Source organism: Meles meles, chromosome 21, assembly GCF_922984935.1.
Source record: "Meles meles chromosome 21, mMelMel3.1 paternal haplotype, whole genome shotgun sequence".
Lineage (NCBI taxonomy): Eukaryota > Metazoa > Chordata > Mammalia > Carnivora > Mustelidae > Meles > Meles meles.
The window spans coordinates 28684163-28707972 of record NC_060086.1 but is presented as its reverse complement, the minus strand read 5'-3'; the positions used below and the strand labels follow the sequence as shown (position 1 = coordinate 28707972).

The 23810-nt window shown below is 44.9% G+C and overlaps 2 protein-coding genes and 1 long non-coding RNA gene across 3 annotated transcripts; all 3 read left to right on the top strand.

The window, feature by feature from the left end:
* Positions 1–618: 618 nt before the first annotated feature.
* Positions 619–7002, top strand: LOC123934022. Its single transcript, XR_006816724.1, has 3 exons — positions 619–988; positions 5479–5500; positions 6956–7002. It is a non-coding gene; the product is annotated as an uncharacterized LOC123934022 (long non-coding RNA).
* A 2-nt stretch (positions 7003–7004) lies between these two features.
* LOC123933619 (transport and Golgi organization protein 1 homolog) lies at positions 7005–11078 on the top strand. Its single transcript, XM_045992957.1, has 6 exons — positions 7005–7044; positions 7279–7353; positions 7709–7819; positions 8311–8374; positions 8541–8679; positions 10943–11078. The coding sequence occupies exons 2-6, from the start codon at positions 7306–7308 to the stop codon at positions 11076–11078; spliced, it is 498 nt and encodes a 165-aa protein (XP_045848913.1). The 5' UTR covers positions 7005–7044; positions 7279–7305.
* A 474-nt stretch (positions 11079–11552) lies between these two features.
* On the top strand, positions 11553–19095 carry LOC123934019 (transport and Golgi organization protein 1 homolog). The gene is made up of 8 exons (XM_045993874.1): positions 11553–11760; positions 11869–11904; positions 11984–12051; positions 12174–12268; positions 13274–13338; positions 15526–15673; positions 16250–16332; positions 18972–19095. Exons 1-8 carry the CDS (start codon positions 11605–11607, stop codon positions 18990–18992), a joined length of 672 nt encoding a protein of 223 aa, XP_045849830.1. The 5' UTR covers positions 11553–11604; the 3' UTR covers positions 18993–19095.
* Positions 19096–23810: the final 4715 nt, after the last annotated feature.

Below are 23810 nucleotides of genomic sequence, written 5' to 3'. Positions count from 1 at the left end.
AGGAACATGAATTCCTTCCATTGGCTTTTTGGAGATACTAAACCTCAGAGATATCCTTAGAACATACATGATCACCTGTTATGCAAATCCTTATGTACTTCAGAAATCAGAAATGTGATTCAGAAGCGAAGTGAGAATTGAAAGAAAACATCAATGTTTTCAGAAACTAAGCAATAACTCTAATTTATTTTTATTGGAAAATCACCTGTCATATTAACGAGCAGCCTTTTGTCTCTTTCACTTATGTCCTAATCTATAAACATCTGTCCATATAACATGCTCATTTTTATCTCTAGTACATTATATTCATGTTTTCTCTCATTCTTCCATAAATTTCGGGTGTAGTTTTGGAAATGTTCCAAAGGAGCTTTTCCAGGTCCATCATGGATGTACAATAGTGTTTAAGACGTTTAAGTTTACATTGACTTATCTTGTCTATTTTATGTTGGCTTATAAATTCTTAAGTTCTGTTAGCTATAGAAAAAAATTTCCAATGTGCTTGTAGGAAAAATAAAATCTCTCAAGATTTGTCTATTAGATTTTGCCTACAGCTTCAGTGTGTTATAATGTATATATAATCACAACATCTTTTCAAAGAACACTGTTTGTTGATATTGGACATAGGTAAGCAACAAGGAAACCATCACCATGGTAAGATGATAAACACACTCATCACTCCCAAAAGTTTGTCCCAGATCCTTGGTCATCCCTCTGTGCTCCTTCTCCTCCAAGAGGAGGTAATTGAGAGGTATGCTTACCTCCTGGAGGCCGGTTGAGGGTTTGTAAAGTTGATTCTTTGTAACAGATACACAGTAAATGTCTTTGAGATTCCTCATTGTCTCAAATGGTATTTCAGCTTGTCCTTCCCTTGCCTGACCATTTCCATCTTGGCCCTGATGTGATTGAAGTTCTGTGGAAGCTTCTCATTTTAACTACCTCCTTGGGATCCTGTGCCTTTCTCATTTACCTCTGGAGAACCATCCTCGCTGTAAGTATACTAATGTACCTTCTATACTTTCATTCATAAATAAGCAGAAAATTTTATAGTCACTGGCATTTTTATGTCCACTCAGTACTACAAATTTCCCTGTAATACGTCAATTTTCATTATCACCTAGATTGATGTAGTTTTAAATTTCTATTGAAGTGCCTTCTTGATTCATATGTTCTTTTTTTTTTTCAGTTCAAGCATAATTGACAAAGAGTGTAGTGTGAGTTTTCATCCATCCCTCCACCCATCTGCCCTCCCACCCTTTTCTTCTTTAGAAGTGTTCTGTTGAATGTCCATTTTTTGGTTGTACTCCAGCTATATTTCTGTTCTTGATCTCTAGTTTGAGTCATCTGTGGTCTGAGAGCCTAATTCCTGTGATTTTGATTCCTTTGGTGGTTCACATGTGTTGTATGGCCCCACATATGGCCTCTCTCAGTGACTGTTCCATGTGAGTTTGAGAAAAATGTCTATACCTCATTGTTGAATCAAGTATTCTGGCGATGTTAGTGGGTGCAGTGGATGGGTGATGCTGGTCAGTTCACCTGTGTTCTCATGGAATTTCTGTATCTTTGGGTGTGTCAATGACTGATAAGAGGGTTTTGAATTCTCTAGCTGTAGGAGTGGATTCATCTATTGCCACCAGCAATATTTTCAGTTTCTGCTTCATTTGCTTTAATACTCTGTTGTTGATCCATGGACATTAGAAATCGTTGTGTCTTTTTGGAGAATTGACCCCTTCATCATTGAAATAATGCCTGTCATTATTCCTGATGGTTTTCCTTACTCTGTGGTGTGTTTTGAAGGATCCTTTCACTGGCCACAGGTTTCTAGTTCTATGTTTCTTTAAACACTGTAAACATTTTATCCTTCTTGATGGCATAGTTTCTGAAAAGAAGTGTGATGTTGTTCTTATCCTTCTTCCTCTGGAGTAAGGTGTTAGTGCTCCTCTCTCCCCCTTCCCCCACCCACTCCCAACCGCTGCTCCAGATTTCCAGAACTGTTTCTTGTCTTTAATGATCTGTAGCCGAATATTTAGATTAGGCATCACTGGTGTTTTCTGTTCATTGTTTTTGTCTTTGTTTTGGTATTTATCCTGCTTTCATTGTTTTGATTTTCCTGGATCTTGATTTGGTAACTCCATTAATTTCAGAAAATCCTCTGTCATTGCTTCAAATATCACTCCATCCATTCTCCTATAGGAATAGGTATTCCTGTTATGTGTGTGTTGCACATTTTGTAATGACCTACCAATCATTTTGGTAGGTCATTACAAAATGGATTTTCTGTGCTGTCTTTTTAATTTTTGTCTTTGTGTTTTTTTTTTTTTTTTTTTTTTTGAAATTTCTACTGGACATTCTTTACTGTCAATGATTCTTTCCTCTGGTTTATTTTGAGTCTCTTTATGAAGCCAGCACAAGCACTCTTGAGTTCTGTAATGGTGTTGTTGTCTAGAATCATGTTACAGTCTTAGAGTTTCATATCTCTGCCCACATTTACCATCTCTTCTTCCTCTTGTGCACTTTTCCCTTAGATCCAGTATCATACATGGAAGGGACTTTAAAGTCCCAGCCTGCTAACCCATCACTTCAGCCATAGGAAGTGTGATTCTCATGCTTGCTGTTACCGTTTTTAACCTGCAGTATGCCTTGTAGGGTTGTGTTGAAAGCTAGATACTGTGTCCTGGTAAAGGAACTGAAGTAAGTGGGATGTTAGGGCGAGGTTTTCTGCTCCTCTGGCTCGGGGTTAGACTGAGTTACTCACCGGTGAGGCAGGGAGAGATGACACTGGAATTGAGCATTTCCCTCACCTCTGTGGCTTAGTCTTTGGGAAACCCTGAGTTAGACTCTGGTGACATAATTTCGCCTGAGGGCAGCCCTTTATAAGAAGAAAGAACTCTTTTGAGTTTCTTTCTACATGGGAATATTCCCCCTCTCCCTGCCAATGGAGAAAACTTCCCTTCAAAGAGAAAAGAAAACTATTATGTATTTGGTGTAGCCATCGACCTTTCCACTTCCCCTGCCTATGGGGCTGGTGACAAGGGCCAGGGGAGCTCAGAGGTTCCTAATCAACATGTGAAATTCAAGGAATAACCATGGCTTTCTGATTGCCCTGCACTGATGCAGTCTCCCCAACAACATATTACGACTGGTTTGTTGATAGCATGGTGAGATTCCAATATCCTGTTAAGATTTGGGGGTTGGCCTCAGCCTCTCATCATCCTGTACAACTTTTGACTGGGGAAATATGTTAATGGTGTCAAAATGAGGTCTGGCCGAGATGTTATTGAGCTTTAATAACATCAGGGTGACTCGAGACTGAATTGCCTGGCTCTCTTTTTTGGAAACATCAGCTGTCTTTTCTGTTGTGGTCTATGCTTCATCCCTCATCACAGGCCACTCTTTTTCTCATCCCATGGCTTTTACTTCTTTTTGATGACACTCAGTTTGAATCAGTCTGGGAAACTTCATAGCACCTGATATGCCGTAACTGTGTGTGAATTCAGTAAACAGCCAGGTCTTTGTAAGTTTCAGGAAAGCTTTCTAGAGAAGGAAAGAGGCATATCTTTGACACAGCTTTTGCTCCCTTGCCTGTCTGCCTTCCTTCTTGACTCCTTCCTTCCATTTTCTTTCTTTCAGGATTTTAAAAATCCCAGGTTCTGTACTTCAGTGCAGATACTGGGTTGCAAAAAAGTTAAGGAAATATGCTAAGTGAAATAAGTCCAGTAGAGAAAGTCACTTATCATATGGTTTCACTAATTTGTGGAACGTAAGGAATAGCATGGAGGATATTATAAGAAGGAAGAGAAAAATGAATTAGGGGGGTGGATTTAGAGGGGGAGATGAACCGTGAGAGACTATGGACTCTGGGAAGCAAACTGAGGGTTTTAGAGGGGAGGGGTGTGGGGAATTGGCTGAGCCTGGTGGTGGGTATTAAGGAGGGCACGTATTGCATGGAGCACTGGGTGATATACACAAACACTGATCCTGGAACACTGCATCAAAAACTAATGAGAGAGACACAGTACCAGAGCATGGGGCACAGCTAGATTTCAGGATGTCCAGCACAGGGGACCTTCCTTAAGGAAAGTGTTGGAAGCATTCACAAAGTAAATAAACCATGTTCACTGAGAAACAACTGGCTGATTTGGAATCCTTGTTTAGCAAGAACCCATACCCCACTCCCAACCTTCAGAAAGAGAGAAATCACAACTAGGCAGAGAGGCAGGCAGAGAGAGAGAAGGAAGCAAGCTCTCCACGGAGCAGAGAGCCCGACGTGGGGCTCGATCCCAGAAAGAAATGGCCTGGAAACTGGAGATCCATCCCACTGTACTGCAGAGCAAAACTCGGGAAAGCCAAACAGCAATTTGCTGGAGTAGAAGTCAAGACCAGCTCTTCCAAGGGACCCATGGCTGCCCCTCCAGGTTTCCCCCATGGTACCTACCTATCAAGCTTCCCTGATTTATACAGATCACCTAATACCTTCCCTTCAACTCAACATATGCTCCAATCTGAAGGTTCTCCCAGACCATTCTGTTGGCCACAAAATAGTCCATTTGGGGCACTGCCAAGACCCTAACATCTACTCCCCTTGTCCCATTATGGAATCTCAAATTCTTCCCACATGTGTCACTGCTAATTCTCTTGGTTCTTCATCTCCACAAAGAATTTAGTGAGCAAAGACAGACACAAAAGGTCACACATACTGTAATGATTTGCGATGATTCTCGTCCGAGAGATTCTAGATCCACGCAATATGGATGCATCCCAGAAACATGCCCCATGAAAGACAAAAAAGACACACAAGCACCTGTAGGGTAGAACTGAGTGGAAAGAGGCAGTCAACAAACTGACAGGGGCGGGAATGTTTTGGGTTGTAATTAGGATGGCAGGAACATGCACTAAATTCATCTGAAGACACAGAACGGCAATACTCTATTACATACACCACAAAAAGCAACCATGGGGCAGGCTGAAGGATCAGCCATGGTGGTGATCATTTTGCGATGTAGATGTGTATCAAATCAACACACTGTATCCCTTATACTTGTATCTCAGTAAAGCTGAGGACAATGATTAAATTCTATCTCAATAAATATACAATGAAAAAGAAACTAATGACAAACTGTATGATTACTAACATAAAAAAAAGCTAGTTAAATGGTGAAATAATGAATATTTTGTAATGTCTGCATGATCCCTTGTCAAAATTGAATGGGCTGAACATTCATTGAATAGAATGTGAATAGATTTGGGGGTCAAAAAGAAGTCATACACACTTGTGCTGTTTATCAGAAATGGATTATGAATACGATGACTTAATCAGGAAATTCTAATTTTGTCTTCTTTTTTAATCCTGTGAATTCATTCTGCTAAGGAAATGATTATTGTAATATCTTTGGATTACAATTTTGGTATTTATCTGTACTATAGATTTTTACCCATAATACATTTTGACATCCAGCTTATCCTTGTTTCTTCCTCTCTTAGGTAAAGCCTCGACAATATGAAGGTAAAATTTTCCGCTTCAGTTTTCTTTGCCGAAAATTCTCGCCTGGGTGGCCACCTGGCACTTAGGAAACCGTCAAATATCGTTGTCATTGTCATTGCTGTGAGTGCGGCAGTGGTGCTGATGAGAAAAGTGGTCTCAGCATGAGAGCACTCACAGTGGGCCAGGAGAAGAGACGTTTGCACTTTGAGGAAAGATGAGAGAATTACTGTTTTTTAAAAGACTTTACTTATTTATTTGACAGAGATCACAAGTAGACAGAGAGGCAGGCAGAGAGAGAGAGAGAGAGAGAGAGAGAAGGAAGCAGGCTCCCTGTTGAGTAGAGAGCCCGATGCGGGGCTCGATCCCACAACCCTGAGATCATGACCTGAGCCGAAGGCAGAGGCTTTAACCCACTGAGCCACCCAGGCGCCCTGAGAGAATTATTTTTTTAAGAGATTCTGTTTATTCATTTGACAGAAGGAGGGAGAGAGAGAGAGAGAGAGAGAGAGTGAGTGCACAAGCAGTCAGAATGGCAGGCAGACAGAGAGGGAGAAGCAGGCTCCCCACTGAGCAGAGAGCTGGATGTGGGATGCCATCTCAGGACCCAGGATCCTGACCCCAGCAGAAGGCAGACCCTTAACCAATGAACCACCCAGGTGCTCCAAGATGAGAGAATTAAGTGGCTCTTAGAGGAGTCTGTGTTCTAGACCTTACATGTGTTATCCAGCTGTGACCAGGCTCCTCTTGAGTGTTGTTTTCCTGTAAGCATGGAGGGTAACATTCTCCTGTTGTGATGAAAAAGCTTGTCTTCTCAGGTGTGTGCGTTATCCAGGCCCTCCAGAGACTCTGTGTAATGTGGAGATTGTACCCAAGTGTGTTTATAGCAAAGATCTTGTCCTCCAGAGCCCCATGCCTGGGGTTCATGAAAGGCAATCTGTGAGCAGCAGAAAGTCTCTGAAGGCTTGTGAGCGGTCCCTCACCTGATATCTTGAACTTTCCTTGTGTGGAATTCCAAGTAGGACCTGGAAGTGGACATGGCACTGAGCAGGACCAAAGGATGGTTTTGCTCATTTTGGGTTGTTTTCAGGGAACTGCTGTGGTATCTGAATTACTGGAGGAGAGAAATGTTAGTTGATAGGATGCTTGATTTTCCTGTCACAGCTCTGTCACATCAGCATTTGCAGGGATTGAATTTTCCAAGAATGGTATTTACAGGTGGGAGAAAAATGAGAAGACATTTGGTTGGCTTTCTCTATTTTTGAAAAACCTTTTAAGTAGGAGTCTCACTGATATAGAAAGTCTTAGGTATCATATGCTGCTACATCTTGCTTTCTTCAGGCACAATGGGAACGCTAACAAGTTAGTGACACCCAAGTGTCAGAGAATGTGTCTCTGGTGGGATTATTCAATCCCACTGGGATTATTCAGTGTCGCTGGTTTTGCTAATTATCTTAAAATTCTTTTTTCTCCTTTCAGTTACTTTAGACCAAATAAAGAAGAAGATCGATGACTTTAAAAAGGAAAACAGGGATCTTGAAAAAAATTTAGCTAGTTGGGAGGAGAAGGTATGTTTGCCCTTTCAAATATTTTTTTGTGATTTCATTTTGGTTACTTCCCCCTCTGGTAGTTCATTCTGTTGATCTATTTCATGCGATCCAGAAGTGATCCTTGAGTAAGAGAATCTTCACAAATGTAGTGCACTGTCTCTCTCTTTGTGAAAGAAGTCACACATTGTTATATAGTTTTCTCTAACATGATGCTATTTTTGAATTCTGATTCCTTTTTCATATGCTTTATAGATCAGGGAAGCAAAGAAACAAGCAGAAATGAAAAGAGAACATAAGGTTTCCCTTGCTGAAGTACATAAATTGAAAGTAAGAATACCTTCTTTGCCTGAATTGTGTTCTAACAACAGAAATAAAAGTAATGAATTATTATTATTATTATTATTATTTCTAAGATTGAACTATCGATTGATTTGAGAGAAGGAAAGAGTGAGGGGAGGGGGTCTGAAGGAGAGAGAGAGAGAATCCCAAGCAGACACCATGCTGTGTGTGTAGCCTGATGCAGGGATCAATCCATGACCCTGAGATCAGGACTTGAGGCAAACGAAAGCAGGAGTCAGACACTCCAAAAACTGGGCCACCCAGGTGCCACCCAAGTGCCCCAAGGAATGAATCATTGTTACTCATTCCACATATATATATTTTTCAATATATTTTCTTGAAGGAGAACATCAAAAAGGTGGAAGAGATTAATGAAAATTTAAAGGACACCCTTCATTGTAAACAGGCTCTCCTACAAGCTGAGAGAGAAAAGACTATCAAGAACATGGACATGGTAAGAGTTCGGTGTTAGTTGTCCTATAATGTGGCTCGGGAGGCTTTGGTTCATTGGGTGAGGTGAGTGCAGTGTACCCGTGTGCTGGTTACTCAGTAGAGAGTGGGTGTCTGGGAACTGCAGCTCCTACTGAACAGTGAGCTGCGATTTCACTTAGGACCACCACGATGAGGTTTGCCACTTCAAGGTCTAGGAAGTATGGTTTATTTCACAGCTGGGTAATCACATCATTCAGCGCTGTCCTCCAAGTTATGTAGAAAATCCCACAAAACAGTGAGCAATGAAGGGCGATAGCAAGCCCAATTGTATAGTAGAAGATTTTTTTGTTTATATCTGCTCCACTAAGAAAGCCATTTGTGCGTTTTTTGACATGAACTAGTTTTCTTACTTTCTCCTTATTCTATTCATGCCTCAAGGGCTTTCTTTGTTGCCCTCCATGATCCTGTCCTGTTATGTGCCCTCATATGTCTTTTCTCAAATCTGTCTTAAAGGTCCAAGATGCACTGCGGGATCTAGAGCTGAGAGCCTTGACATCCAAAAAGCAAGAACTGAAAGGTACGTTGTTTTCAGGGAAGAAATTTCCATATGGTGGTAATGAGTTTGCATCGGCAAGGGAAAGAATGCCTTCCTGCCATCACGGTCTTGCCCTTCTCCTTTCCCCATCAAAACCAAGTTCTCAGGTCATGGCACAAACACTCAAAAGGAAACTCATCCTTTACAGAAAGTAAAAAGTTCCTGGAAGACCAGTGTAATGCCCTGAGTTCTCAGAAAACAGCTAAAGAAGCAGAATTGAACCTGCTAAAGAAGAAAATGGATGTGATGGTGGAGTTCACTGAAAGACGAAAACTGACTGCAGAAGAGTAAGCTATTGCTGTGTTGTCACAGATACCGTTGCATGGATTTATGTGGCGGCGAGTCTAGATAACTGTATTTGGAACTTCTGTATTGGATCTTAGAGTACTTTTGCCAAAGGCTTTCTGTAGAATTGTGTCTGCCCTTCCTATCTTGATTTGTGTAACCTGCACTTTTCTTTGTGTTCTAACGACTTGCCACACATTGTTGTGTGATTCATTGGGGTAGAAGGGGGAAGGTACCAGCATTAATCACTTTCATACCTGGATCCCCTCTGGGTCAGTCTACATTGTCCTTTCAGTTTCACTCTCATCACGTGCTCTTACCACTCCTGCATTAGGTCCGATTCTTGTTCAGCATGAGACTTGGGTCCAGCATGTGGAGAGAAAAATGGAATTCTCTTCCTGCAGAAACAAAGAAAGTTTCTTTGTGGAAAGTGGGCTGGGGCTCCAGCAATACTAGGTCCCTTCATCTGTTGTACAGCTGAGATCATTTGCTGCAGCCCAATCCCTAAGAAGGCCAGGGTATTTCCTGTCCACCTGATTTCCTTTTTCTTTTCTTTTTTTAAAAAAGATTTTATTTATCTATTTTGACAGAGAGAGACACAGCAAGAGAGAGAACACAAACAGGGTGAGTGGGAGAGGAAGAAGCAGGCTTCCTGCTGAACAGGGAGTCCAGTGTGTGGCTCAATCCCAGGACACTGGGATCATGACCTGAATCAAATACTTTTAAGCAGATACTCAATGACTGAGCCACCCTGGTACCCCTCCACATGATTTTCTTGGTGTAACTTTCCCTGATCCCAACCAAAGCCTACAGTTTCACTACAGAAACTGTAGTTCACTACAGTTTCTCATCTTTTCTGGCTGGACCGGAACTTCGCTTGTTGCATCCCAACCTATCCTTAGAAGGTTGCTTGTTCATTTACTTTGTATTCACTCGCCTGTTCCAAAATTCACTGATGTGTTCTGGGGGAGATTGCCTCCCACTGCCAGGCTGGCTTTCTCCTAAGCTTCCTCCTTCTCCATCTGGTTCTCTTGTTTCTTCATGTGCTCTTTAGAAATTGGGTGCATTCACTCACACATTTGCTCTCGTGTCCATTGTTTCCTTTTGTTTCTCAGGAGGAGATCAGGACATTGGAGTCCCTCATTCATGTTGAAAAGCAAAACTCTTCCCTGTCTTCCCTGGAGACTCAACTTTGTTTTACTCCTTCCCACACTGGGGGTGGGGGCTGCTCTCTCTCACAGGCGCTTGGGTTCTGTTCATTTTAAGTTCTTCTTGGGGCGTGGTCCACTGCCCTGACCACATTTCTCTCTTCAACACCATATACCTGAGCCACACATTGACTGCTGCTCCAGAAGACATTTCCTGAAGGATACTTGAGAGACCAGAAACAGATGCTCATGTCTTTCTCCTTCTAGAGCTTTTGTCTCAGTTTCTAAGAATCTTTCCGCATGTGGTTCTTGACAAGTGTCCTGTTGAAACCTTGTGAATCAACACCATGAACAAAAGAGTCTGAGGGCAGCACAGCAAACCAAACTTTCTAACATTGCCATTTGCTGCCTTTACTATCCATGAACTTGGTCTTGTTTAAGGATGTTGAGTCAATGGAGTTGACAGTTTTCCATCTGAAGTCTGTTCCCTGGAGATGACACCCTGAGTATGTGACAGTTCACATGGATTATTTGAGGACATATTTTTGGCACTAAGATGCCTTTTCCTACATGAGGATCTTTCACAAGGGGCCAAGGGTTGTACTTCCAAAGTCTAGAGTTGTGTGGGAGTGAGTTTCCATGCCAGTGAAGCCATATTCTCGAAGGTTCCTTTGAGATGACTGACTGTGTTGGGCACAGACTTGGTCTGAGGATCAGGGCTCCCCATGGAGTTTTGAGACTAACAATGGTCACCTACTTTATCTTAATGAGTGTAGCGGGTCAGCCTTGGCTTTTCACTTTGAATTGAAATGAGCCTTCACCATCTTAAACCAAAGACCAACTCTGAGAGGGCACAAAGGGCAATGTTATTTGGCGACATGGTGAATGAATTGAAGTAGAGAAGTATGAAGACAGTCCGATTGCAGGGAACTTGGCAGCAGCCAAAGTTTGATTTTTCTTTAACCCTAAATGGGGCCTTCATTCATTTCCCTGTTGTGTTGTCAGTCTGTGCTTTTAGCGGGGACATTCCAACCTAGGCCATCAAGTGTGCTGGGAGGATAAATGGCAGAAATTCAGCACCTTGGCTACTGGACAATATATACCTTTCCCATCTTAGGAAGCTAGAAGAGACACTTTATGAACTGAAGGCGACCAAGAATGAGCTGTCAGCTGTTGAAGAAAAACTGAAAGTAACCAAAGAAGAAATGGACAAGTATAGGTATGTCCAGACACTACATACTAGTGGCTCCTGAAAAACCTGATCTCTTTGGATTTTTAATCTTTGTACATTTTTAGGACTCAAGTAACATACACCAAAATTTAGAGGATGTGTCCAGAGAGAATTAACAGACACAGAAAGACAAGGAACAGAACAATTCCATTACTAAACAGGTCCTGATCCCCAGTGCTGGTGTGACTCTGTGGAAACTGGCTCCACAGCAGTGTCCTTGGAGTGGTGTCAGTTGTCCTAATCTTGAGGAAAGCAATTTGTTCTAGGATGAAACCTACCCATAAACATGGTAGTGCCATCTGATGGCGCTGGTCTTTGCAACCCTGGGAACCATGGCGAGGATAGAAATTAAAGGTGAAGAGAGCTTCATGACAAAAGACACCTGTCATGTGATAACTGACAGAAAGATTGAAAACGGGTAAGGAAGTTATGTCAATTCTGATCCTGCAGGCAAAGAAAAACAATTAAGGAAAGGATGTAACAATAACTTTGATCCTACTGTCCAATTATAATCAGGTGAAAGGGTTTCCTGTGTCAGGATCAATTGTATGAGGGGACAGATAAGAGGAGGCCACATGGTCAGATCATTGAAAATAACACCCAGTGTTGGGTTTTGTCTGATGAAAACAATTGTGCCTCACAGACAGCAAGTGGAAGAAATGCAAGATCAGCAGCAAGAGGCTGAGCTCACCTTCAAGCACAAGGTAACCTGAGTTGTGCCCAACACACTGACCCCTTGGCACCCCCTGCAGGTGATGGTAGTAGCCCTTGGGGCCCTGAACGTGGGTTTTTGGTGTGTTGGCTTTTTTCAGATCGCAGTTCAGGAGAGGAATGCTGTGGCTAACTGGGTAAGTGTTTTCCTTTTCCTCGTCTTCGTTTGGGGTACAGTCTGGCACAACTGAAGGTGGGTGTGTTTTTCTCCCGCAGATGAAGGCTCGGGATTGGGAGAGGAGGATAGTGCAGCAGAGAAGGGAGAACGCCTACCTGAAATACAGGTGTGAGAGTTTGACGTGCATTTTACGGGTGTTTGGAGGGGTGATGGCTATGCTGTTTAGTGCCTAGGAGAGGACGTGGTGTTGTAATTCTTAGAGATGTCCATTCTTTTTCTGTGTTCAAGACTGCGCATGATGGAAGGGGAGATGCTGCCTGTGGGATCCATGTGGCACGGACCGATGCCGGCAAGGCCTGAGTTGCAGAAGCCTCTGTGGCAAGGTAGGGAGCATGATGTGAAATGCAGCAGCCTGGTTTCTGCTGTGAAAGCGCACAGTTTCCTTCCCGTTCCTGTGCGTGATTGCTGTGTGTCCTGGAGAGAATCACAAGCACTATGTAAGGCCTGCAGGTTGTCTGAAGGGGTGACAGGAGGGTGCTTTCCTCATATGCCCCCAGACAGCAGGACACTTGCCCCTGTGACAGAGGGAGCTCATGCCCCTCCACACCTTAACCCCTGCCACCACCTCCCGAAGACTTGAGCCTGAGAAGGTGGGAGCCAACCTCCCTTCCCACCTTGACTCAGTGGTCAAGCCTTGGCGCAAAAAAATTAAAAAAAAAAGACTATTTGTGAAAAGGGGCATTTATTTACTTCTTATGGAGGTTCCTATATTTTTGTTTTATTTGTAATCTATGGGACCATATTCATCAATGAAATATATTTTACTCCTCTCATGTTATCGGTGCTATGCCATAGCTTTATTGCTCAGTCTGCCTATGTTTTCTTTGTTCGTGACTGTACAACTGTCAAAGTCAGTTTCTTCCCTGAAATGTCTACTTGTTGGGCAGTCATGCATGCTAGGCCTCATCCACAGGCTGGACAAATGAGCCATCCACTTGTGGCCTGAGAAGAGAACGTGGGCCATTCATGTTGGGGGTTTGTGGATATCACCTACCCAAGGCTATTCCCACTTAGATTTTTAATCTATGAAGAAAAAGTGATTTTGCCTGGTGTGTGTTGAGCGCCCCAATTTTAGTGTTGATTTTCATCCAGTTGTACCCCGACCTGTCCACACGTGATGAATTACTTATGGAAACACTGGAACTGGAATCCTGGAGTGTCTCCTGCAAGAGTCAGGTGACTGGTGTCTCTCTTAGCAAAGGAGTCACTTGAGTCACGGGTGAAACCCTCTGATAAGGGACCAGAGTGTGGGAAAGAGTGCAAGATGGGAGAGGAAGGCATGGAGGGCATGCAAACCACAATAAACCTCTGTCCTTTGTCTGATCCAGCACCTAGACTGGATCCCAGGATGAACAGCAGCACCGGCCCTCAAAAGGACCCAGATATAGCTATGGTAAGTGCTGTGGGCAGTTTTAGTTGTGTCTGTTTCTGAAATGTATTGCAGTCAGTACATGTCAAAGTGGTCAGTACTCTGTCCTGGCCTTGTGGTGTTGCGTGCGTCCTGTGATCATCCCTTTCGGAATGCACGCTGTTTACCCAGGAGCCTCCGAGCTGCTCTGTTAGAGATCCTCAATTTCATGCTTCCTCCCAAAGCTGTAGATGCATTCAGATGGGGCCTGGTGGCTGTGCCAGCTCATAGCGTCTCTCCCAACTCAACCTGGGAGCATCGCATGTGCTCTCCAGACACACTGGTTTGCATTTCGGGATGTCGAATTGGCCCCTCAGTTGTTCTCAGCACCAAGGACTATGCATTTGCTCTGTGCCTGAGCTAAGGAGTGTGTGAATGTCGGGGACACAGATCCACAGAGCTGGTCTTGTTCACTCGTAGGGGTGCTTCTCTCAGCACTCTTTCAGGTCCACTGTAGGACTCTGGACCCTCCTATCTCTTGGCGGAGTCTGTGGCCATGAACAGCCCTTGTGGAGCGTAGAAGACCCCTTTGTCAGGGAGGGAAGCAGAGCTGCTCAGGCGGGGGCTGGTGGGCTTCCGGTTGACCCATGAGCGGCTGCACTTCTACGTGTGGACACCGGGCTTCCCATGGCCTCTCATTGTGTTTGTTCTCAATGTACAGAATTAGATGCTGTGCTTGCCATGATGGGGAAGTGTGGTCCTGGATGTAGATACCGGCCTGTGTGTGAAATGGAGTTTTTTCTTTAGTTGATTATCCTTGGTGGCAGACTCCTTGTTTCTGTCAAGGTGCATACCTATATTAACATGTGATGGTAGTTTTCCCCACGGCCTCTGTTCAACCCAGGCTATAGGTGAGACGCATGTGATGGGTAGATGTTCTGGCACGGGTGCTACTGTCTTACAACTTAGTGGTAGGGAAGATGCGTGTGCGTGTGTGTGCACACCTGCCTGCCCACAACTGCACACCGGGGAAGTAATGGGGGGAGGAGGACCCCTCCCTCCACAGTGAAGTCCTCTGGCCGGTCTGGCTCCTTTTAGGTTACGTTCAGGTGCAACTGGTATTGTGCTCATGCCGGGGTTAGATGGGTCTGGTAATCCTCACAAATGGAACCTGGGGAAAACTCTATCTGTATTTTATACTGTCTCCTTCACGGTCTAGAATGTTCTCAGGGCAAGTTTCATGAGTCATCCCTGTTTTACCTCTGCTGGAAAACATGCTATACAGAACCCGCGTACATACACCCTTTCACAAGTATTTTGAAGTATCAAAGCGCACACGTTTTAAAGGTGGACATCAGCGATTACCTGCATGACCAGTGCCTCCCACCCCTCCCACACTGCTTCCAGGAGCAGGTTATTTGGATCTATGTTAACGTGAGAGCTGATTTCTTTTCTCATCACACGTATGGAGTTTTCCATCAGAAAGCATATACGTTTTTGTGAATTCTCTTATTTGGCCTTCCCGTCTTCCTTTCCCATTGGACAAAATGACTCTGGAACTCAGTAGGTTGAAATTTCCAAATGATCGTGTTTTAAGACAAACACAGCTGCTGAGTGTAATTAAGGGTTATTGGTATCACGTTCCTCGGAAGACACTTTTCCAGTGCCCCTGTCAGACCACAACTCCCTCATTCCTCAAGGGTCTTTGTCCATGGACAGAAACTGTAGAGAGTACAGGACACTTTGTCAGGAGACAAGGCAGTGCGGGGATAGTCAGGGACTTAGAATCAAACAATTCCCCTCAAGTGGCTCGGAAACTTTGTGGAGAAAGGGCATTAAGTTTTGTCACATTCTCTCTATTCTGACCAAACCAAAATCTTCTCCGTTGGCTGAGGAGGAAAGAGGAAGTGTTCTCTTGGACGTTGATGCCCCCGTGTCTGGAATGTGTTGCTTTACTAGTTTGCAATGATCCTTTTCATCTTTAAGACACTACTTATTGCTGGTGAACGTGGGCAGACATGGGCAGTGATGTTTGCTGACAGGCTATTCCTGTAACAGCCATTGTCCTCTCCTTCCTCACTGTACTGGCACCAGCTGGGAGGGTGATGTATGTTTTCTAGCACCATGCAACTCTCCTGTAGAAGCCAGGTGCTGAGAACTCTTTGTTTTGGTTTCTTTTCTTGGTGTTGCAACTTTTTTCTGTTTTACTAAAATATTTTCTTGTCTATTCAGCAGATCGGTACAGGTGTGAGAGTGTTTCCTCGCTGCCCAGGGCCCCTCCATATGCCCTACCACATGGGGCCAGGCTTCCCTCCTCCTCCTCCACCTCCACAGTGGTGGACATGGGGGCCTCAGCCACACCTCGTTCCTCCACCACATGGTGAGATGATCTGAATTGACGTGAGTCCTAAAGCATATTCATAGTTGAACCACATCCATTAGAGGAGAAGATGGAGAGGTGGTACCACAAGGCTTTGCAATGCAAAGATAAGCCTGAGTGAGGACATGGTAACATTCCTCCACTTTGTGTGGACATCCATCTCATGGACTGTCTGGTTCACCATACAGAACTGGGCAGCAGGTGTCTGCCATGGAGAAGAAAGGTGACATTTCACAGAGGACAGATTTAGAAGCATTACCCAGGTGCACTGCACAGGCATGATATTTGGGCCTCTGGGCTGGAGAAAGAACAACCTTCACGCCACTCTCATGTGTGGAGGCCCCAGTTGTCCAGCGTTCTAGATTAGTTCTGGAAACATCTGTTCCCAGGCAGAGTGGTTGTATCTGCGAGGGTGAGGGACTGTTCCCTCCTTAGGCCACAGGGGTCAGTGATTCCTGTGAGAAACATGAAGGACCCTCCAGAGGGAGAGCGTGGAATAGGCTGTGGCAGGGGGAGAGGGTTGGTTTGAATCCTGCGTGTTCATCTCCAGTCTGAATCCACCTCTGTCCCTTCTAGGGCTTCCTTCCCATTCAGAAGCCTGTGGAGCTCAAGGGGACAATAGCAGCACTGTGCCCAAGAAGGTCCCAGAGGAGAACCAAGTAAGTACAGGGGTGTTTTCAGTTGTACCCATTTCTGGAGTCCTGTTCCTCTCTGGGCAGCACAATGTCCTGAACTGTGTATGTTGTGTACATCCTGGGGTTTGTGTGTGGTGTCGTTTCCTGTTCAAAGCGGCAAGTCTTCATGCGGAGCTTACAGGCATCTCTGTTTCCAGATCAACATCTCGTGGTTGTATTGGTGGAGCAAAGGCAGAGATGGTGCTCAGGGCTTGACATTCAATGAGAAACCAAGCTGGGGGCACTTTTAAGATTCTGAAGTTCCTCAGGACACACATCCTTGTGCCTGGCTCTTTGCACACACGGAGGATGGGCAGATGCCATTGTTGGGAAGGAAGTGTCTCTGCTACACAATGGCAGACATCTGTCTCTTACCATCATGCATGTCCAGTGTCCGCATTTCTTGTTCTGGGAGGGGTGAAACACCTCTCACTTCATCTGCAGCGTGTAGGGTTTGAGCTGTCATTTAAAAAAAATATTTTATTTATTTGACAGACAAAGATCACAAGCAGGCAGAGAGGCAGGCAGAGAGAGAGGAGGAAGCAGGCTCCCTGCAGAGCAGAGAGCCCGATGCGGGGCTTGATCCCAGGACCCTGGGATCATGACCTGAGCCGAAGGCAGAGGCTTTAACCCACTGAGCCACCCAGGTGCCCCTGAGCTGTCATTTCATTAGTTATATAAATCTCTGACGCAGGGCTGTGGTCCCCTCATGGATCATTAGGGCAGGGGTCTGCCCTTGTCCTCTGCAGTCTGGAAACTTGTGGGAAATGGTCTTCTCCAGTCAGGGAGGTGAGAACGAAAAATAGTGGCAGATGCTGGAGGCAGCTGTAGAGGGTTCGTTGGAATGCTGCTCAGTCACTTCCAGGGGGAGAAGCTTCTGTCTTTTCCATGGCGCGGGTCAGATACAGATGCTGGAGCGTCCTCCACAAGGACCAGTGGTGCCGCCCACAGGCCTCTCATGTCATGGTGGAGTGAAGGCCGCTAAGGACATGGTAACTTTCTTCCGATTGTTCTGTAGATACAATTGATGGACCTTATCTTCCAATCATACTGAGGGGGTGGGCAGGTCCCTTGTGGTGACGGAGAGCTGCCCTTCTCCGAAAGCTGGGCACAGTAGGTGTGCGCATGCACATGGTACAGAGACAATGCTCTGTGATCTGGGAGGGATGAGTCCTGGTCGTACTGTGAGGAATTGAGGTTGTGTGTCTGAGAGAAGGGAGGGACACACTGATGAAAGGACATAGACGGTGAGTTCCGTATGAGGGAAGAACCAGGGATGTATCCAGAAGGAAGGGAGGGAGACCCAAGTGACAGGAAACAGGAGGTTGTGGGTGCCGAGAAGGCAGGAGGTGCTCAGGGAGAGGCTGGGCTTCTCTCAGGGAGGGTGAGGCCATTCCCGGCAGGCCAGCAGCTTCAGAGTGAGTGTGAGGACACCGGCTGCTGCACGAGTTCACGCACACAGTGTGGATAATGCCGTTATTTGTCCAGAATGTTGTTTTTGCCATGAAGCCGTTCATCCGTAGTCTATGAGGAACTTTGTTTCTTTGAATTTCTGAAGGTTCTGAACCATGTGAAAGACTTGTGGAGACTTGGGAAATTTAACATGGTATTTGGGGATTCTTGTCTGGCTGATGTTATGTCCCCCAGTGAGAAAAAGTGAAGATGGGACGGTGACCCGGTGAAGGGTGGCCACCCTTGCCTCAGCCTGAGTCAGACTGTTAGTGGGGGCGTCAGGGTTGACCAGGAGCCGGCCTAGCTGGAGCCCTGTCACCAGCCTCTGCATCTGCGTCACCACCCTGCCTGCAGCTGTGCACCTCCCCCTGGGACTTCAGTCCCAGTATCCCGGGGATTTGCCTGTGTTCCTGATTTCTCAGCCCAAATACCAGCTCTCAGTGGGGCCTTCTCTGGGCCTCAGCTTTTTCTTTTCTTAATCTGTGAAAGGGGGAGCATACTGGATTCTGAGGTCACTAGAGCAGTAGGAGTTGAAGTACATAAAGAACATGCAGGGGCCCCTGGGCAGCTCAGTCGGTTCAGCAGCAGAATCTTGATTCCTGCTCAGGTCATGATCTCGAGGTTCTGTAATTGAGCCCCAAGTTGGGCTCAGTGCTGAGTGTGGAGCCTATCTGGGATTCTCTCTCTCCCTTACCTTCTCACCCTTCTCTTTTCGCTCACAAATTTGCCCTTCCTCTGTCTCTGTCTCAAAAAACAAAATTGACAAAGTATCTGGGCTCTGACCATTCACTGTTCTCACTGTTTAAATGAAAATAGCTCCATGCCCATGAGTGTCTAAAAAATGTTCATTTAAGTCCACAAAACACACCAAGAGTGTAACACCTCAGCCCAGATAGTGGCGATTCTCATTTCAAAGACAAGGCTAAGAGCCCCGTTTTCTATTAAATTTTAGGTCCTAGCCACAACGAAGTAAAAGATAGTTAAGAGAATGGGTACAATCAGAGATTTACATGTGAGTTGTGAAGACAATTATTTTCTATTAGGTATAGACTCGCAGAGGTGGCCACACACTCAAGTGTTCATCCAAGGCCTCAGATACACTATGGGAGGCAAAGAGCATTTGGGAAAACACAAGGTCCTGTTGTACTAACCCAAATCCTTTTGCCTTACAGGCTAATCATTTTGTAGTCTGAAGACCTTCTTGACCTCCAGCAGCCAGGCTCCAATGAGTTTCAATTTAGTAACGATATGAATGTTTTCTGCCTGGTGGTCTGAATGTTTTCCCTGCCCATCCTGTCCCCTGTGCTTTGTCTCTCCTGGTACCCCCCCAATAAACCGTTCACGGTTCTGTCTCTGTGTCAGCGTCTGCCTTCAGGAGGACCTACAGTCCCTCTCCTTGGAGTGCACAGGGTGAAGCCTTCACATAGAGATAACACCCTGGGGGCAGTGGTGGTGCCGGAGGAATAGAGCAAGATTACCCTCCGTGGTCCCTCTACTGCAAGGGACCCCAGGAATCCTTCTGGTGAGGGGGCCCAGCTTTAATTTAGATCCGCTGGTGTTTGTATTAACTTGTGATAGATCCTCTTGAGGACATGGCACCTGCTAGTTTGGGGGGGGATGTAGTGATCAGCAAGACAGGTGCCTGTCCCCAGGCAGTGGTCTGCTGTGACAATGAGAATGAAGTGTCTGGTGAGGCCCTGAGAGCCTGGTGAGGAGGCCCTGCATTAATCCGGGTTTTGTGCAGTGGTTTCACCTTACCAGCTGCCCCCCAACTACAGGGGGGCCTTGAGGGGAGCTGATGGTGGCACTTTTCTTGGTAAGACTCATGATGCCCCACAGTCCTCCCACAGTTTCCCTGTTGAGGGATGGGCAGGGCAGAGGTCACTGACAGGAGACCCATCCCTTCCTCTGCAGCAGGAGGAGTTGGGGGTATGCTTCTGTCACCTTTAAGGACCTGTCACCTTTAAGGTCCTTTTTGCCAATCCCTTCTGCCGCAGAGCTGCTGGATCCTGCAAAGCCCTCCTTCTCCCCAGGTCATGGACGCAGCCATCCTCCAGCAGCTTTGGGGTCATGGCTGGGCCACCAAAGTATCAAGTCAGTCTGTCCACGTGCTGCCCAGGAGCGGCTGGTAACTGCACTGTAGCAGTCAGGTCGGCCTGAACAGCCTTTGTAAATGACTTTGTCACACCCTGTGACAGGGCCTGGGCCGAATGAGGGCAGGAGAGGGGGGAGACAGGAGAGGTGGTTCGCTCTGGTGTCCCTGGACAGAGCTGCACAGAGAGGGAGGCCTGATGGTCTGGGGAGTGATAAAGAGACTGTCAGGGTGAGACACTGAGTCAGTGGTGGGGGGATTGGGCCAGTGCTAGCAAGGGAGAAGAAGTAAGGAGGCATGGTAGAAAGAAGCAGAGACAAGAGTTTCAAGGATGGAAAGAGGTTGCTGGCCTAGATTGTGGAGGTGGAGAATGGACTGGGGTGGAGGAGGTCTAGGTAGATGCTCTGAGCATTGGGACCAGAGAAGGTGGGAATCCCGGGCATCTGATTTCCCTGAGCCTGTGCTCAGCTGTGACCTTTCTGGGGCTGAGATGTGCAAAGGCCCTTTCACTAGGGAAGATGGGCTCACCTCTTTTTGCATGGGTTTGTGGGGCCTAGCCTCAGGATCTGTCAGGGAGAGAGACAGCACCCTCTGTCCCACCAGCTGACAGGCCATGACTTGGAGCATTGCAGGGATTCCCGGGGTGGCCAGCAGAGGGAGCCTGCGCACCTCCAACAGGAAGGTTGCAGTTTCTCTGCGTGCACAGCGATGGCCAGCAGAGGGCTCGCCATTGGCTTTTCTGACCCAAGGGACCTCAGCAGGAAGGGCTTCTGTAGCCGCCCAGGGATCCAGCTCCACTTTCACTGTCCAGGGATAGAGAGTCAGAACTGGAATCCAGCAGGTTCCCCCGATGCCCTGGGGAGACCCTGGGGGCTTTGCAGCAACTTGTTGCTTCCTGAGGTATGAGGGAGAAGATGTCTTATTGGCTGAGTGCTCAGGAGGGGGCTCTGGGAGCTTCCCCAGGATGTGCTGGTAGGTGAGGAGTTCAGTCGATTACATATTGGGGCTCTTCCCATGGTTTGGTCCTCGGTTTCCCTGAGAGTATTTGAAAAAACCCTGTTTTACTCAGGTGTCTCTGAATTGAGAGGTCAGGGGACACTGCATCAGAAATGCTGTGGTTGGTTTGTTACTGATGCTGACTTGTTTCTGGGAAGAAATCGTGACTCGGCTTCAGAGGAACTGGAGCTACATTGGGTTGGGACAGGAATGAAGGAACTGCTGACTTTCAGGACCTTCTAGAAGGAGGAGCTGGGGTTCCCCTCCCTGAGTTCTGCTAGACCCAGTGCCCCAGGTAAAAGCACAGACTGTTCTCCACTGAACCATGATTTCATCAATTTTTAGTGTTTCTTTTTTCCAACAATGTTACAGCAGTTGTAAAACAAGTGAAAACTTAACAGGTACCTGATACCATAAACCTTTCATTCTTTTAGAGTTAAATTTACAAGGAAAACAGGAATTGTTTTATTTATCCTTTCTGGTCTTCATTGGAAGGAAACTCATCAATAATATCTTCAAAACGTGCCTTTTAACTCATCTCCTTTTCTCTGTTTTCCTTTTTAACAATTTTATGCAAGTACAGTGGTGAGGAGGGGGAGGCAGAGGGGAAGATACCTGAATACTGAATGGGGACTCCAACGTGGGACTCGATCCCAGGATCCTGAGTTCAAAACCTAATCCACCCAGGTGCCCCTGCTTATCTCCTTCCTTTCAACTGAGATTTGCCATGTTTTCTAATTTTCTCATAAGACCGTAACAATCTTCAGCAGTTTTATATTGGTTACAGTCCACTATGAGTTCATTCGCAAGATTCCACTGAGACTTCTTCTGTTCAAAGTGTCAAGACCACTTCTCAGTATGCGGAAGATTGTACTAAGCAAAATTTGTGAATCAGTGTTTGAAGGAAAAGCTGCTGGTATTTGTTGAAGATATTAAAATAGATGCTTAGCTCCACTGATTCATGCACTTCCCACTTTTTTCTTTTCCTTTGTTGCTTATGTCTAATTCAGATATCATACTCATAGATCTTCCTGAGTTTTCCATGCCTCACACGTACTTTCAAGGTTCCTTTCTGTCACTTGTGAAGAAAACAGACCTTCTGGTGAGCAGGCAGCTTTGTGTCCCTTCAGGATTTTTTTGTTTACATCTCTATTAACGTTTCCCACCCATTTGAAACTCTCGTGCTACCTTGGCATATTACAAAAGAATGTAATCTCTATGCATCCATATTATTGCATTTAATTATAGTGTATTCCTTTATTTGAGATATTCTGTTTATGACTAAGGCCTGAGAATATCTCCCAAGTTCATTGAATGTGGAAAAAATATATCCTAGGTATGAAATTTTGAAAGTTTGCATATTGGAATATGGAATATGAAAGATGCATATTTGCATCTCCTAAATGGAGATGATGTCCCTATTAAGTTACGGTTATTTGCTGAGCATGGTGCAAGTGGACATAATCATTTTGGTGAGGAAGTAATGTCCTCCATTCTTTTACAAAATGCTACAGTTGCTCCATTATCTTATTTCTGAATGTGGGCAATTATTTTTTCTTTTCAAATTTTTATTTAAGTTCTACATAGTTAACATACAATGTATTTATATGAGCAATCTTATGACAGCATCATTATTTAACCATTTATTAATTTCATATATTAACATCTAATTTTTTTCTCCATGCTATGAAAATCAACAAATGTATCATCTGTTTTATGACCCAATTCTTTCTTTTTAAGATTTTATTAATGAATCTGAGAGGTAGAGAAAGAGAGAGCATGAATGGAGGGGAGTCGGCAGAGGGAGAAGCAGACTAAGCAGACTCCCTGCTGAGCAGGGAGCCTGCTGCATGGCTAGATCCCAGGACCCTGAGGCATGACCAGAGCAGAAGGCAGGTGCTTAACCCCCTGAGCCACCCAAGTGCACCCTTATGACATTATTCTTTTTTTTTTTATAAAGATATAATGTATTTTTATCCCCAGGGGTACAGGTCTGTGAATCGCCAGGTTTACACACTTCACAGCACTCACCATAGCACATATCCTCCCCAATGTCCATCACCCCACCTCCCTCTCCTAACCCCCCTCCCCCCAGCAACCCTCAGTTTGTTTCATGAGATTAAGAGTTACTTAAGGTTTGTCTCCCTCCCAATCCCATCTTGTTTCATTTATTCTTTTCCTACCCCCTCAAACTCCCCACATATCAGAGAGATCATATGATAGTTGTCTTTCTCTGATTGACTTATTTCACTAAGCATAATACCCTCTAGTTCCATCCACATCATCACAAATGGCAAGATTTCATTTCTTTTGATGGCTGCATAGTATTCCATTGTGTATGTATACCACTTCTCCTTTATCCATTATGACATTATTCTTAATATGCCATCTATTATAATGGAAGTTTTTCCTCACCAATGGGCTTTGTCTGTTTCCCATCAATAACCAAGGAGTAGCATTTTTCTTTGAATATTCTCAATAGTGTTTCAGGTCTAACATAATTTTGTAGTAGCATTACACATTCTTTTTGAATCTTGTTATAGAAATAAGACAGATATTATCTATCACTATAGGATTAGGCATATAGACATTATAATAGTCCATAATACTCTAAGTTCAGAATCCTTCCAGAGTTTGGGCTTTCAATATTTTCTTTTGATCCCCTAAGATGTAAATTGTTTATTGCACAGTACTTAACATCTAAATCACTCCCAAAATATTCTTTCATTTTAAAATATTTTTTTTTCATTTGCTACAAAGCACAATGGAATAAATTATGAGCTTAAATAATTTTTGAACTTTGTTTTGAAAACATTCTTAAGCCTCAGATCCTATGCCTTCTGAGACTCTAAAGGAATGGGATTTTTTCCTGGAGGACAAAAGTGTTCACTGTTCTTAGCACAAGGTATCCACTTTCGGTAGT

Coding starts and splice junctions, on each gene's coding strand:
- LOC123933619 (XM_045992957.1), top strand. CDS start 7,306: ATGAAAAGAGAACATAAGGTTTCCCTTGCTGAAGTACATAAATTGAAA. Junction 7,354..7,708: donor CTGAAGTACATAAATTGAAA/GTAAGAATACCT, acceptor ATTTTCTTGAAG/GAGAACATCAAAAAGGTGGA. Junction 7,820..8,310: donor CTATCAAGAACATGGACATG/GTAAGAGTTCGG, acceptor TCTGTCTTAAAG/GTCCAAGATGCACTGCGGGA.
- LOC123934019 (XM_045993874.1), top strand. CDS start 11,605: ATGAGGGGACAGATAAGAGGAGGCCACATGGTCAGATCATTGAAAATA. Junction 11,761..11,868: donor AGCTCACCTTCAAGCACAAG/GTAACCTGAGTT, acceptor GGCTTTTTTCAG/ATCGCAGTTCAGGAGAGGAA. Junction 11,905..11,983: donor GGAATGCTGTGGCTAACTGG/GTAAGTGTTTTC, acceptor TTTCTCCCGCAG/ATGAAGGCTCGGGATTGGGA.